Consider the following 15,725-nt stretch of genomic DNA (forward strand, 5'->3'; position numbering starts at 1 on the left):
TAGAATTTCCAGGGTAGCTTATTAAAAATATATCTGTCTAGGTCCCAACCCTAGAGACTTTGACCTTAACGGCCTTCAGAGGCCTTCCTCCTCCAACTTTCCCATGAATCTGTCCTTTTCATTCTTCAAACCATCTCAGATGTCACCTTTCCAGGAAGTCTTCGCAGATGAGCCCTGTTTGACTCTAGATGACTTCACTCAACATGAGAAGTGGCTGCTGCAAACCCAGTCTACATCCTGCTGGGACTCTTGCTGCTTTGTGAGTAAAGGGAAACTTGTACCAGATGTAATTCCCCCTGGTGCCACCCCTTGCCCCTGGATTCCTCCCCCTCCTCCTTCTCTCAGGAATGTTCCAGTCCTTGAGCATCTTCCATACATGCTTTCTGATGGACCAGTTGGAGTAAACCTTAGTTTCTTCTCTAAATTTTAGTTCTGTTTGTGCAGAATGGATGTTGAACTAGAAGATTCCTTTGAAAAGAACTAATGTAGGATAGTAAATTCCCAAGGCTGCCTGGAAATCTCTGTCTAGAGAACTTCTACTGATCCTTCAAGGCCCAGGTGAAGGGTCACCTAAGATCTTCCCAAACAAAAATCATCCAGTACTCTGCTACAGCCTGGGGTCCATGTGGCACTGGCTGTTGTGGGATCTGGGATCCCTGCGGTTTTGGATTCTTTGAAAACAGGAACTTTTGTTGTGACTATCACAGCATTGCACAGTGCCTGGCCCAGAGCAGCCAAAAATTATGAAATACATGAATGAATGCACGGATGAATAAATGAATCCCTCAATTCCTTAAGCTTATTCCCTTAACCTGTAGCCAGGAAGGGGTAGAGTGAGGGGAGGGAGAGAAAGGCCCCCAGTGGTCTCCAGAGAGGTACTTCTGGGGGTCCAGGCATCTCAGTCTTGGGCCTACCAGTTGAGACTGGGCAACCGTTGGGGACTCAGGCAGGGCTGCCTCCAGACCATCTGGCTTTTGGTCCCTTGCTCTGCTAATAGTGGTGGTGGGGAGTGTGTATTTGTGGCTCAGGCAGGAGTGACAGCCTAAGTAGCAGTAGCAGAAAGTTCTCCTAAGCCTGACTTGTCTAGAAGACTGAGAATGTCCTGGACTCTCAATGTCCTGGGGCCTGGGATGTCTGTAAGGGGACCTGGGCCTGCTGGAATCTGGAGGAAGGGACTGAGTCTGGCTTCTCTAGCCCAAAGCTCCACCTAGAGAGGTTGAGCCTGGGACTGATTGGCTTGCCTTCCTTCCGCTGCCGTCGAAAGTCCTGGCTAATTTGCCGGAACGCTCTAGTTAAATGGCAATTAGGATGTTCTGTCCACTGCTCTCTTCCAATATATTAATAACGTAATTAAGCATTTATTGCCTGCACAAATTAAAAATTAACTTAAATGGACAGCCTGGAAAACCGAGGAAGTGACCACTTAAACAAGCAATTTGCATCTCATCCGAATATCAACACCTAAATACAACCCCTGCTGGCGCACCGGATTTGGTCTTTTCCAATACCAGTGAGGGGCCCAGCCAGCTGCCAACAGCTGCTGCTTCTCCTTCACGCCTAATTCTGCCCACCCTGCCCGAACCGGAGGTGTGAAGAACGGCAGTCTCGTAGTCTCACCCCCAGACGGGCAGCAGGGTTTTGCTAAGCAGCCACCTTGGCTTCTGTCGTCCCTGCCTCCTTTCTTGGGGGTCCATGATACAGATTTCAGTGAAAGGAGATGCTACTGGGGTTGCTGGGAGAGGGCAGTCCAAGAAGCCCCCGCCATTCCCAGCCCCATGATCAATTTGTCCTGCATTCCAGCCCATGAGATGGGAAGCAGATGGTGCTGGTGAGGGGTGGGGGAGGTAACCCAGGAACAAGGAGACTTCCCTCCAAACACCCCCCTGGAGAGAAATGGGGTGGGGGCTGGGTCTCAGGGAGAGCTGGCAGGGGCTGGGGCTGGACAGTGTCTTCAAAACAGAAGATGAAAGGATAAGTCTCCCATCTCTCCTGTCTCCAGGGATCTGTCTAACACAGCAGGTGTGACATTGTTGGTTTTCTTTTCCAAACAGCCACAGGAGGGGATTTGGCAAGAAGGACAGCAGGGATTGGGGTGACAAAGGGGACTGGAGAGCTCAGCAGCTCTGGAGCAGGAGGCGCTTGAACCCCAAAGAAGGGCTCCAGCCAGCCCAGGGCCCTCCCTCTCTGCTGGTCCCAGCCCAGCCCTCCCAGGCCCCTTCCTGGAGGCTCCCTCCTGAGTCTGCAGGTGCCAGCTCCTCCCTGCCTATGCTGCGGTTGGATGTCATGGTCCTTCCACTGTGGGGAAGGTGGTTCCGCAGTAGCCTGGGGACAGTCTCCCCTGTGAGATGTTGAGGTGGGGCTCTGTCCCCTCACTCTCCTGTGCTCCCTCCAGCTGTACCCCATCCCCACCCCCACTCCATGAAGAAGGGCTGAGTCAGGGAGATGAGAAGAGTGAGGCAAATGGGCTTGTTTTCTTAACACTTTATTTATAAAAAAGTACATTTTTTTTCCTCAGTACATTTTTCAACCCATCATTTTTTTTTTTTTAATACAAGTAAAAGGGGGCAATGCAAACACCCCCTAGGTCAGAACCAGGAGAATCTGCTGGGCTGTCCCCAGGACCAAAGGCGAAAGGGTGACGAAGAAACTGAAGCAAAGGTAGCGTATCACACTCGGAGGTGAGGATGGCAGCTTCTCCTGGGCTGTTTCCATTTATACAAAAAGAGAAAACCAATGTTTTCAGCCAAGAGTCCCACTCCTCACAGCAGGGGTCAGAAGAGCGGCAGCACCAGCTGGGCAGGGCTCCTCTGGCCTTGCAGGCAGGATGGTGGTGGCAGTGGCAGCTTCCAGGAGCTCTCACTGCCTGGGTCATAGCGGAGGGCCTGCTCTAGGTGTCCCTGGCACTGGGCAGTTTGTGAGGTCTCCCTGTGGGTGCGGGGGACTAGGGGAGGCCCACGGGCCCCTCACTGGAGGATGAGATCCCAGAATTTTTGTTGGCAGTCAGGCTTGGGAAGTCTCTATCTGGACTCCGAGGCCTGGGAGCACTGCCCTCCTCCCAGGAGAGGGGACAACTATGTCTGCTTGGCTCAGCCAGCTGCCCACACCCACCTAACACAATTCCTGATCCTCTGCTTTGAGGATAGCAGAAAAGTTATTGCACCAGTGAGTTGGGCACATGGGGTAGGGGGTGGCTGGCAGAGGGGGCAGATGCCCAGGAGATGGGGCCCTTGTGAGACTCGATGGCCCGGGCACTGGGAAGTGACTATTTCTCCCCCAGGGCTTTCAGCTGGATAAGCCCATTCCTCTGCCACATCTGTGCTGAGTGCCCACCTGGCTGTGCACACACACCTGTTCTTGGGTGTATTGGAGGTGTGTGTGCCCACTGCGTACACGTGTGCAGGGCCTGAGGGGGTGGCACTTGCAGCCTGTGTTCACCTAGTCTGTGCTGCTGCTTTTCAGACCCTTCTGGTAAGAGGGGACTCAGACGGTTCTGTTACACATTAGAACGATATATCAAAATCTGTAAGGAAACGGGTAGAAGTGGAGTGGGGGTGCAAGGACAGAGAGGGCAACAAGAGGCAGGGTGACAACTGGGGAGGCCTTGGCACAATTCATACCAAGTCTATTTCATTTCCAGCAAAATTGAATCTCAGCTCGTGCTGGGGGCAGGAAGGAGAAGCAAAACATCCTGATCTCTCTGCTGAGCCAGACCTCCCCTGCCAGCTGGCTGTGTCTGCAGGCCCAGCAGCAGCGCCCACCTTCCCACAAACTTGGGGCCCAGAAAATACCTCCTATCTAAGCCCAGTGCCACCCCTGCCTCATGCCCACGCTGGGCCCAGAGCAGCACCTACCGGACGTAGTCTGTGGCTGGGCTCCTGGCAAGGCAGGACCTCCTACATGGCCCATTCTACATGGACCCCAAAATTTGTGCTTTGATTGTGGGAGGGTGAGGAGGCGTCTTAGGGGGACTCAGTGCTTTGGCTGGGCCTGGGGCCTTTGAAGTCCATCACAAAATGAGGAACGGGGGTGGCAGTGCAGGAGGAGCAGGGGACAGGGAATGCCTCCTGCCTTGAGGGGAGGACCAAGCAGAGGGGCCAGACTGGTGTGAGGTGGGATGGGGCAGTGATGTAATGTGGAAAAGGTCCCCTGCCCTGGGGGGGACACTAATACTGCTGGGAGAAGCAGCCCAGCTCCTCAACTTTCCTCTACCCTGTGGCTAGAAAGACCCCAGAATTTTCTCCCCTAACTCCACCCCATTCAGTACCTCCAGTGCCTAGAGGGGAGAGCTGCCCCAGGGCTGGCATGGCTTCAGACTTCTGCTACATGGCTACTGGGAGGCCTGGGCTAGGGTCAGGGCAGTGAGGCCAGGTGAGGGGGACCCAGCTGGTGGGCCCAGGGTTGCCAAGGCAGAGATGGAGCTGGTTGGGGAAATAGCAGCACCAGGGAGGGAAGGTGGGGGGCTTGGGGGCTCCCTTAGGAAGCCTATGGCAGGGTAGGGCAGTGCCCGTGGGGCACGGAGAGGTCTGCCTCCCTCCCCAACACTTGCCATCCTATAGAGCCCCTGACGGCCTGGGCCAGGTTAGCTGGGATCTTAATGGGCAGGCATGAGAACCCTTGGGATTGCTTCTCCCAGCCCAGGGTCTTTCCCACAAACATGCCTGTCTAGAGTGCCAGGGGGTACTGGGGGGCAGATGGAGGAACTGAGGCACTTTGAGCTGGGGGGACTCGGGGCAGGGAGGGGTCTTCCTCCATTATATACACGGGAAGACCCAGTCTTGGTGGCTGATAGGAACCCAGTGTCCCATTCAAGGAGGGAATCTGCACAAAAGGGAGGTCCTCCCCTCATGCCAGAACAGGTCCCAGGGACAGCAAAGCAGGGAGTGGAGTGTGGGCAGGCAGGTGCCTAACCCTAATACGCTCCCCCTGCCCCCACTCCTGCCCCTGCCGCCAGGCCTGAGACCTGAGGCTTCTATGTGGGCCTTCAGTGTGGCCTTATCTGGACTCCTCGGCCTATCAGGCTACCTTCTCCATGGCTCCCACACAGGAACTTCTTCACCTCCTGGAGGCAATTCCCTTCTGGGATCCCAGCTCTGACTATGGCCAACACTTGATAGATAAGGGAGAAATCAGTAACTTCTGTGTTGTAAGAAGCAGTCTGGGGCTGGTCCGAGATCTATGGTGGAGGCACCGGGGTGCCTAGTGCCAGCTGTCTCTGGAAGCTTCTACAGGCAGCCCCCATCCTCAGCTGGGAAGGGGGAAAGGCAGAGCAGAGAGGGGTGGGCTGTGTGGTCAGTGTCCACGCTGGATAGGGTGTGTGGCCCCAGGGGAGAGCGGGGCGGAGGGGAGCAGTGTGTGTGCAGTTGTGCATGTGTGTGTGTTAGCAGAGGGATGGAAGTGGGGGCCCACCTGGAGCCCCACTGTGTGGGGAGCAGACAGGATAGAGGAGGGGCCATCAGAGCTGGGCCAACTCCTTCCTCTGTAGGCCAATGAGGAAAAAAAATGTAAAACCAACCTCACCAGGAAAACCCTGCCCAAGGCTCCACTTAATAAACAAGACTCCTCTGGGTGCTTGGGAGAAGCCTCACACCCCCTTTCCTCCTTCTCAGGTGCACTGGCTGTCTAGATTGGGGTCCACACTCCCAGCCAGGGCAGCTATCCATGGGGGGAGCGTTCTCTCTCCCTTTCAGTGGAGGAGGAGCAGCATCTGGGGGGCGGGGCGGGGCTTTGCCTCTGGAGCCCCTTCAGCCCTCCACCCCAATGAACAGAACGCAAACAAATTTCCAGTGTTGGGGGCCAGGGGAGGCTAGTTCCCCAAACCCTGGAGGGACACCCAGGTACACAGGACAAGAACAGGGCTCCCTACACGGAGGGCAGGCGGCGGGTGGGGGTGGGGGGCAGTTAAGGGAGAGTACAGCAACACTAGAGCCACAGTCGAACACAACACCATGGGGAAGGGCAGGGAGAGGGAGGAAATAAAAAACAAAGCCAAGTCGCGTCTGCCCTGGGCTCCCCTGGCCCCCGGGTTTGGGTCTGGCTTGGCGCAGCTGGGTGAGTCTCTGCTGAGCTCCTGGAGGGGGTGGGCAGGGGGCGTGCGGGCAGGCAGGGGCTGGGAGCAGTGGGCACAGACAGAAGCTCTGGAAGGGGGCTACACGTACCACTCCTTCTTGGAAATGAAAGACCCGTCGTTCTGAGAAACCATGTTCTCAGCCAAGTCCAGCTGCTCGGGGTCGTACGGGTAGCCCAGAGTCCGGTCCCCATAGCCATCCTGACGGGCCTCTGCCTCATCCACGGTGAAGTAGGGGGGCTTGGTGTCCTTGTCGTACTTGGGGTGGGGGCCCCCCACCTTGCGCTCGCCCCCTCCGCCGCCTTCCTCCTCCTCTTCCTCCTCGTAGCTGCTCCCACCCAGCGGGCCGGCCTTTTTCTCGTCGTCCGAGTCATCCGGGTACTGCAGGTTCTGCGCCATGGGCGGGTGGTGCTGGGGGATGCCTGCCTTGCTGTAGCCGTTGCCATACACGTGCTTTTTGGTGCTGTAGTCACCCTTGAAGGTGTGCCGGCGCCGGCGTAGGGCCACCACGATCCCGCCGACCACAATCAGCACCAGCAGGACGCTCCCCGCCACGCCCCCAATGATGGCCGTGGGCACCGGCCCGGCGCGCCGCCCAGGTTCGGGAGGAGACGGGGTGTAGGGGAATTCTGGGTGAGGAAAAGAGATGGAGGGGACAGTGTCAGCGTGTGCTCCTGGGGCATCGATAGGGCTGGAGGGAGGAGAGAGGTAAGGAAGGGAGAGGTTGGGAAGGATAGGCTGTCTGCACCCCAGGTTCCAGTTCCAAAGGCTGCTTGGCACCCCACTGTACTGGAACCCAACTATGCTGCAGTGTGGGTGGCAGCATCAGAACAAGTCAGAGGGGAGAGGCAGAGGACTAGCCACAGGGTCTTGCATCCTGACTGTCCCTGGGGGTGGTGCTAGCCCAGCTCAGTCCCTAGCTGTGCAGAGAGGCTAGCACATCCTCTGCATGGCATCCACAACAGGCCATATGCCGTCAACAGCCCTGTGGAGTAGGCACGCTATTCACTTCCATTTAATACACGCAGGGTTGATTTTCTTACACATAAAACCTTTGAAAATGTCCCTGGCTCCCCTCTGCCTAACATCTGGCAGTGCCCCCAAACCAGAGGCTTGACTTCCAAGACCCAGAGCCTGGAAAAGCCTGGGTGTTCTATGCTGAATTTTGTTTGTCCCCAGGGCACAGGGAAATCAGGTTCCCAAGTCCCAGCTCAGAAGCCCCTGGAAGGCCAATCAGCTGCCAAGGTACCAGAAACCAAGGCTGTGTGCTTGGCTGTGGCCTGGTCCTGCAGGGCAAGGTGCCTATAGGGCTAGGCACCTTGGGGACCCACAGTGCTGCCAGCCTGAGCCATAAGCATAACACACTGAGCATGGCAGGCAAAAAGGGGGAGTGGAAGCAAAGACCAGTGTGCACAAGGAATCGTGCACAGGTGCACACTCGGTCATCGCGGGGGAGCCCACACACCTGTGCTGACGTGATGTATTTGTGAACAAATCTGTGCACTGAGGATATAGTGGAAATGCGATAGCAGGAAAGGACAAAAGAAGAGGAAGGATGCTGGTGGGACAGAAGACGAGGCTGGCTGGGTGGCGTTCTCTGCCAGTGGGCCAGGCCACAGTACTATTCTGCTCTGGGCCCTGCTGCGCCTTCCTTTTCTTTATAGGGTCTGGGAGGTGACACCAGAGGCCAAAGAAGTGCCAAGGTGAGGTGAAGAGAGGTGGTTCCCAACACCACCACAGGGTGGCACCGGAGACCGTAGCTGGCCTCAGTCAGGAGGCACTGGGTGGCTGGTCTAGGGGACGCCCGGGGGCTGACCTTGCTGCTGGGGACCTGCTGTCTTCAGGCCCAGGTTGGTCTGGGCATATGTTTTGCCCTCTGGGAGTCTGCTGCTGCCAGCCGCTGCCCTGATTTAGTATCACTCCCTCCACAGGAATCACGCTCCTCCTAAGAGCCCGCCCCCTCCTCCCTGGGTGTGGGTGTGCGGGTGCTGTCCCACCAGCAGCAGGCTGGAGCAGGGTGGGGATTCTAGGAAAGAGGAAAGGCCTTCCTGGAGTTCAGGCTGGAAGGGCTGATGGAAACACTGGGGCCCAAAGGAGGGAAAGCCATTGGCCCAAAGTCACATGGCTGGGCTGGGGCCACGCAGATGCTCCTGCGCCTGGCCTCTGCCATGCCGGGGCTGACCGAGGGCAAAGAGAAGCACTGAAGATGCAGTGCCCCTCTTGTCCCAACTGCGTCCTCAGTGCAGGTCACTGAGTCGCTGCCCAGTCAATATTTACTGAATGTTTGTCATCACTGCCTATCTCCAGAGCAGTCTCCCTGGAGCCTCGAGCTTCTCCTGGTTTACCAGCTCCCTTATGTTTACTGCCCTTAAAAGGTCCCACACCTGCTCCTCATGAGGTGGGAGCTGCCTCCAGAAGGGGTGCCCTGGTGGCAGAGGGAGGTGCCTTCAGCCTGCCTGCTGCCACTGAAGTGGCAGCAGGCAGGCTGGAGGCACCTCTGCTCTACGCCTGGCTTCATTCCCTTATCCCTCCATCCATTCAGCAAGCACACACTGAACATCTGTCTTGCTAGTCGCAGGCTCTAGAAACTCACAGCCTGGCCTGGGAACCAAATGACACTCTCAGAGACAGCAGCATGCAGGTATCAAGGGAGCTGGTGGTGAAATGCTCAGGAGTGCTGGCAGCGCTGTGGCCTGGTGTCAGAGAAGGCTGCTTGGGAGAGGCTGGGGTGGGGAGGCATCAGGTGGAAGGGCCTGCCTCTTTTCCTGAAACATCTCTCTTGCTTCCAATACAAGGGTTTTCTGTGATCCTTGCCTTCCCCGCTCAGTGCTGGCTTTGGCTGCATTCTTTCTGCCCAGCTGTCTCATGGGAGGCTCTGTCCTTGGACCTTCAGTCCCAGGCACTGGTCTGCTGGGTAGGAGGTGCCTGGGGGTGCCACCTTCTGCTCTCTTTCCTAGTGCCAGACTAGTCTCAGTTTCATGAGGTCCCCTCACTCTGCTGGCTCTCTAAACCACTTCAAGGTGCACAGCTCTCACCCAACTCTGGGCCTTTCTCTCCACAGCTTTTGTCACATGGTGGCCCATAGAGCCTCAAACCAGAAGGTCAGCAAAAACATAAGGGTCCAACACCTTGGGAAATGTTGGCTCAGACAGAAAGCATCGGAGCCTTTCACCTTCTCATGGGAACATGGACATGTGGGGTGTGGTGTTTCCCAATGGATTGGAGTGCAAATGTCACCCCTCCTGCCTAGAACCCTCTCACAGAACTAATATTTAGTGGTATACATCTGACAAACTGTCTTGTAGCACATCCTCACTTGGAGTTCTCCCCATAACCCCAATACCTGTCTGTTGCAACTCTGTTTGCTACCTTTCCTCCAAAGCCCAATCCCCCTGGTTCCTTCACCACCACCATCTGTCTACTCTTCCAGCTCAGAATCTCATTCATCTTTGATTCTTCCTTCTTTATCTCTTGGGCCAAGGCTGCTGTCAAATCTTGTTGACTCTTCCCCGTCAATATCTTATCACCTTACACCAAGTGTTACTGTTGTAGTAGATTCTGGACCCTCTCTCCTTTGTTTGGTTTCTGTCCCCCTTTAGTCACCCTATCCATAGTTACCTAGTACATTTTCACTGTGTAGACATGACCACTTCCTTTCTCTAAGACCAGCCATGACTCCCCTACTGGTTGTGGGCCATGCAGTCTGGCCTTCAAGGCTCCTGTCATGCAACTTCATCTTGGGCTTGGTCAGCTTGCCTTGCTTGCTGTCCCTACAGTTGATGGCTCCTGTAAACTCATGCTGTTCCTCCTACCAGGAGTGCCTTTCTCCATTCCCCCTCCCTTTAAAAAAACAAACAAACTTTTTTTTTTTTTTTTATAGACAAGAGTCTCACTTTATCCCTCTGGGTAGAGTGCCGTGGCATCACAGCTCACAGCAACCTCCAACTCCTGGGCTTAGGTGATTCTCTTGCCTCAGCCTCCCGAGTAGCTGGGACCACAGGCACCCGCCACAACGCCCGGCTATTTTTTTGTTGCAGTTTGGCCAGGGCCAGGTTTGAACCCGCCACCTTTGGTATATGGGGCCAGCGTCCTACCCACTGAGCCACAGGCGCCGCCCTCTCTTTAGAATTTTTATGAACTAATAATGGCCTGCACCTCTCATTCTGGTTTCCACAATTGCTAATGCCGTTCCATTAATCACATACTGACATAGCATAGTAAAGCCTGTACAAATTGCAAATAAATGCAAATTAGAGTTTACCCCCCTTGACTCTGGTCCTTTTGCCAGTTTTGAAATGGCTAACGTTCTTCTCTTCTGCAGGAATGAGGACAGGAGTTGAGGAAGTAGCAGTCTCATGATAATTTGCCATTGCCTCATTTCAGTATGCTGCAGTTGTCTGTGATGTGAGTTCCACTATCCTTACTGTTGTGCTTTCTTCGACAAAAAAGATCCAGTGAAAAACAAAGCTTTCCTACGTTTCCCACAACTAGGTTGAAGTGTTTGGGCCTCACTAACCATGGTATGTATGGTAGAGTTTACTGGATTACCAACTTCACAAACATGGCTGGCGTCCTAAACCAGTTTGTCAATTATCATTTGAAATGCACCTAGAAACTGACTGCTTCTCACCAACTCCAACACTACCACCCTGAACCAAGACACCATCATCTCTCACCTGGATTTATTACATTAGCTGCCTAACTGCTTTCCTGATCCCACCCTTTCCCTCTATTGACTATTTGCAACCCAGCAGCCAGACAGATCCTGTTAAAGTGTAAATCCCACCACATCACGTCTCTGCTCAGAGCCCTCCCAGGGCTCTCCCTAGAGCAGTGTTTTTCAACCTTTTTTTATCTCACGGCACACTTGAACCTATAGTTAAATTTCCGCGGCACACTTAAATTATGTTGATCAAAAAAAAAAGTAAAAAAAGAATATACTTACTGTGCTTTGAATGTCTTTTGAAAATCATTTAATGGCCTTTAAAATCTTTCACAGCACACCTAAGATCCTGCCACAGCACACCAGTTGAAAATGATTGTCCTAATCCCTAACAGGGTCTGCAAGAGCTGTGCCTACCCACCTCTGATGTCATCGCTCTGCCCCTACTCTGGAAGGCTCTTACTTAGCGGTCCTGAGGTTCACTCCTTTACCTCCTCTGGGGCCTGACTCAAACATCACCTTCTCATAGAGTCCTTCTCTAACTGCCCTATTTAAAACTATAGCTCAGAAAAAAAAAAAAAGAAATTAAAACAAAACCTCCAAATCAAACGAAAACAAAAAAACCCCACTGCAGCTCAGGAGGCTCCTCCCACATCCCTCTTCTTCTTCTTCTTTTTTTTTTTTTTGCAGTTTTTTTTTTTGGCTGGGGCTGGGTTTGAACCCGCATATGGGGCTGGCACCCTACTCCTTTCAGCCACAGGTGCTGCCCCCACATCCCTCTTCTTTTCTCCATTTCAAGCTTATGATTTTTAAAAAAATCTTTAAAACATACTTAATGTATTGTCTGTCTTCCTGTGCTAAAACGTAAGCTCCATAAGGACAGGGACCTGTCTGTTTTGTTCATGGATGTATCCCAAGTACCTAGATTCTCTAGAATGTGGCCAGAGTTCAAGAAATGTTTGTTGAATGAAAGAATGAATCTATAATGGCAAGGCTAGATCTGAGAGGTAGGCCTGGCTCTGGGCAGAGCAAATATTCAGGGATTCGGGCCACCCAGAGACCCTGTTTCTCTGGAGTCAGGCTGGGGCCAGAGTATGCCGATTTTTTTTTTCCCTCTAGGGCCTCTATTTAACTTTTTTTTCTGAATCCTAAGGAGGGTTATTCTTCCTGGGGATCTTCTGGGACCAAAGGGAAGCCTGGTTCTTTTGGCTACTCTAGGGCTGCCCAGCAGCACAAGAATGGCACAACAGCTACCCAGCACCGTAGACCTCAGAGTGAGAACCAAAGAGAGGAGGAGGTGGGGGACCTAACTCATTTGTGAGCAGAGAGGGTTGTCTGATGTGGAGAGGAGCCTGCCACCCCCCGCCCCCTGTAACTCCAGCTGTCACATTCAGCCAGCAGCTCCTGTCTCTGTGCCAGGCCCAGAGCCTCAAGGGCCGCAGCTGGGCGGAGAGAGAAGAGCTAGGCAGTGGGGTCATTTGTGCTCACTGGCGGGGGCCCTGCCGGCCTCCCCCACATCCTCTTAGAAAGGGGGTGCTTGGCCCCATTCCTGAAGGGCTGCATCCTCCCTCTGGCATCCCAGGCCAGCCAGGATAGTGGCACAGTGAGGGCTCTGCATTCCTTTAGACCCTGGTTGGTTCTGACTGAGGTGGTGGGACTGGTGTGGGGGATGCCCCCCGTAAGTGGAGTGAAGGGTTAGGGTTTGCAGTCTTAATCTAGGATCTGGAGGTTTGGGGTCAAAGAGAATGTTTGGACTTGTTTCCAAACAGCGCCTGGTGCTTCCTCCAGCAGGAAATGTTCCAGCATTGGACCAGGCCGGGAAGCTGCAAGAACTACACTTCCCAGCATGCAGCGCAGTAGCCGCAGGGAGAGTGGGAAGGCCTGAGGTCAAACTCTGGGAAGACCTTCTGTCCTCCTGCAGCTGTAGCAGCTGTGCATCATGTCAGACCATCAGGCAGGGCCTCCGCAAGCTGGAGGAGAACTGAATCCTCCCAGAGGCACGGACGCAGCTGTGTTCTCAGGCTCCCGACACACTGCCATTTGCCGGCTTAGAGAAAAGCACGTTTGCCCACAGCACAGCCACAGCTTCCATTTGCACACTCAGCATGCAGGCGGTGGCTGGCCTGCTCACACTGCGCTGCATTTTGATGCACAGGGAGGCACGTGCCTATACTCTCACAGGCTCTCACACCCCTCCCTTCCAGATGGACACTGACCTCAGGGCCTACCACCCTCGGTCTGAAGAACGTAAAGGCTTGATGGGCTGACTATTACTTTCGCTCCCAAAGGATAAGCCTGGGTTTTATTGCAAATGGGAGCTGGGACAGACATCTTATGCCCTCGTGGCCTCCTTGCCCTGTTCTTGGGAGTAGCAAGAGAATGGGTCCTGGCCTGAGAGGCCTGGGTACTCTCCTGACTCTCAAGGGAAGATGCTTCCTCATTTGGTTTCTGTAGCCTCGTCAAGGCCCGGGCACCTCCCCACTCTTAGTATTACCCCCAGAGGGAGATGACAGGGGAGCTCCACTGGCACGTTTAGGGACTAATGGGCCAACCCCATGAAATTGTTCCTAAGCATAAGGACCTCTGAAATGAGCTTCTGGGAGAGCCCCGGACCCACGGAAATTCTGTTGGGATCATCTCAGCCACAGCCTGGGCCTTGTGCTGCTTGCTAGAGAATCACAGTGACAGCTGCTAACTGGTGCCCTGGTGCGGTCCATGCAGCCTCCCGGATGCTCAGTCTACTCTACACGCCTCACCACGCTGCTTCCCTGCCGATAGCCTTCTAGAGCTCCTCATGGCCAGCACAGAAGGCCTTCCTCCTTCCACTCCAGCCCACTGGATTCCAGCATCTTCCTTCCCCATTCTTCCCCTGCCTGGTACTCCACCCTGCACCACTGTACACCCTCTCCTCTGTGCAGCAGGAGGCCCCTCCTCTGCAACCTGGGGCCCCAAGAGGCCTGTCCCAAAGTGTGTGCACATAGGTGTACAGTGGCTTGGCACACTCATGTGTCCCCAGCACACCCTCTGCTGCCCACCTTTTCCCTGCCCTAGCTGCTCCTCATTTCCCTCTCCAGATGAGCTCAGGGCAAAGCTATTACTCAAACAAATGGCCAGAATGAAAAATTAAATTTCTACTTAACCCTCTCACTCATGCATTCCCTCCAGACCAGTGGAGCTTGGAGCACAGACACAGCTGTGGGGTGGGTCCCCCCAAAGAGCACAGTGGGCATTGGCTGATGTAGGATAGTGAGGTTGACTGCTGCTTGGATATTGCACGAGAGCACAAGAACAAACAGCTCTGAAAAGACTCAGGTCACCTGCTGGGGGGAGACCCTCTCCAGGGAGAGCCAGCCAGCAGCTCCTGGGCCTGTCAGTGATGCAGAGAGTGTCATGCTTCTCTGGCTTCTGCCTAACTGGGCTGTCATCAAGAGGCATGTTGTGTCCCTCTTCAAGCTAGAACACAGAGTGGCCAGGCCCACCTCCGGCTCCAGCCCACACCACAAGTGCTTTGGTGGCCCACCTTCTGGCATCCAGGGACTACCGCATGAGCACAAAAGCCTGAGCCTGAGCTAAGTATGATTATCTCTGTATTAGAGATTAGGAAGCTGAGGCTCAGACAGGTGAGCCTTGAACTTGCTCAAGGCCGCACAGCTAGGAAGACCTAGTATATGAACACACTCAGGCCAAGTCTGTGGGGTCCCTCATATGGAATGCCCTCCTTGAGGGGCAGTGCCACTCCTTATGGCTACCCTCTCTTCCTACCTCCCCCTCATCACCCATACCGCCCTACGGCTGGAGATGGGGCACCCAGAAGCTCTAACTGAGCTTTACTCAGATTTCCTTCAGGGGGTGGGCTATAGAAATGTGTGACTGCAGGCCCTCCTTTACCTTATGGGAGCCCCCCAACCCTAGCCTGAGGGAAGGGCTCCCTCACTTTTCCCTGGGCTCCTCCTCCGGTCATCATTCTTAGAGACAAGGGCAGGGACATGTAGAAAACAGTCAGTGACTGCACCCTTTTTCCCCCAGGTGGGAGAGGGGACAGAAGGCCCTGAGGACAGGGAGGCACAGCCCCTGGACAGTTTCAGGCTGCTCTTTCTGCAGCTGTGCCTTTGAATGCATATAGGACTGAAGTCTCCCACTCCTGACACATCACTCAGAGCTAACAAATCCTCAGAGCTTCCCCAGGCTCTGTGCCTGGAGCCTGGTAACCGCCACCCAGTTTTCTATATCCCTGAAGTCACCTCCTGTGCACATCATTTCCTGTCCATCTTGGCAGCAGTGTGACACAGCTGTGTTCTCTTCTAGCTACTTCCTCTTCTAGCTCAGGTACAAAGTTAAAGACACCTCTTCATGTGAAGCGGTGATGACAATTACCCCTCTATTGACTTGTTTTGATGCTTCCATTAAAAGTGATGATAATGATGGAGGTCAGAGTCATAATCATGGAGCACTGGCCACCTAGTGATGGGCTGATCAGTGTTAGGTACTTGCCCTACATTAAGTACAATTCTGACAACAGTCCTTCATGGCAGGCCATATTAGTGCCATTTGACAGATGAGGGCCTGTCCAGGATCACAGCTGTCTGATATCAAGCCCAGGCAAGGTCCCTCCCAGGCTGGTCTCTCCCTAGCCCTGTCCTCCTCCCTTTGCCCTGAGACACGAGGTGGCTGAGCTGCCTCACCTGAGTTGATGGGAGAGAAAGATACAGAAGTTTCAGTTGCAGGACACACACACCATCATGGCTTGGGGCTATCTCCCTGCTTCTCTCCAGTTTCCCTGCTTGAACAAAGTCTCACCCTCTAGCCCAGGCAGGTTTCCCCACTTGCAAAATTATCCCCGCCAAGCCGTATCCCATGGTGGTGTTTTCTTGGCAAATCCATGGGCAGGTTCTACCCCTGGAAAGAACAATGCTGTAAACAACACTCCCTTCTTCTCTCCTGGACCTTCCCTCCTGTTCCTCTCTGACTGGGGGTCACCTGGACTGTCTCCTATACAGC

At 54.3% G+C, this 15,725-nt stretch overlaps 1 protein-coding gene across 1 annotated transcript in view; it reads right to left on the bottom strand.

The window, feature by feature from the left end:
• Positions 1 to 2,471: 2,471 nt before the first annotated feature.
• Positions 2,472 to 15,725, bottom strand: part of NECTIN1 (nectin cell adhesion molecule 1) — a 63,024-nt gene continuing 49,770 nt past the window's right edge. The window contains exon 6 of the mRNA XM_053594953.1: positions 2,472 to 6,693. Coding sequence (XP_053450928.1) covers positions 6,146 to 6,693 — 548 coding nt within the window. The 3' untranslated portion in view covers positions 2,472 to 6,145. The remainder of the gene's footprint in view (positions 6,694 to 15,725) is intronic.

The sequence above is a fragment of the Nycticebus coucang genome, chromosome 6, assembly GCF_027406575.1.
Source record: "Nycticebus coucang isolate mNycCou1 chromosome 6, mNycCou1.pri, whole genome shotgun sequence".
Taxonomy (NCBI): Eukaryota; Metazoa; Chordata; class Mammalia; order Primates; family Lorisidae; genus Nycticebus; species Nycticebus coucang.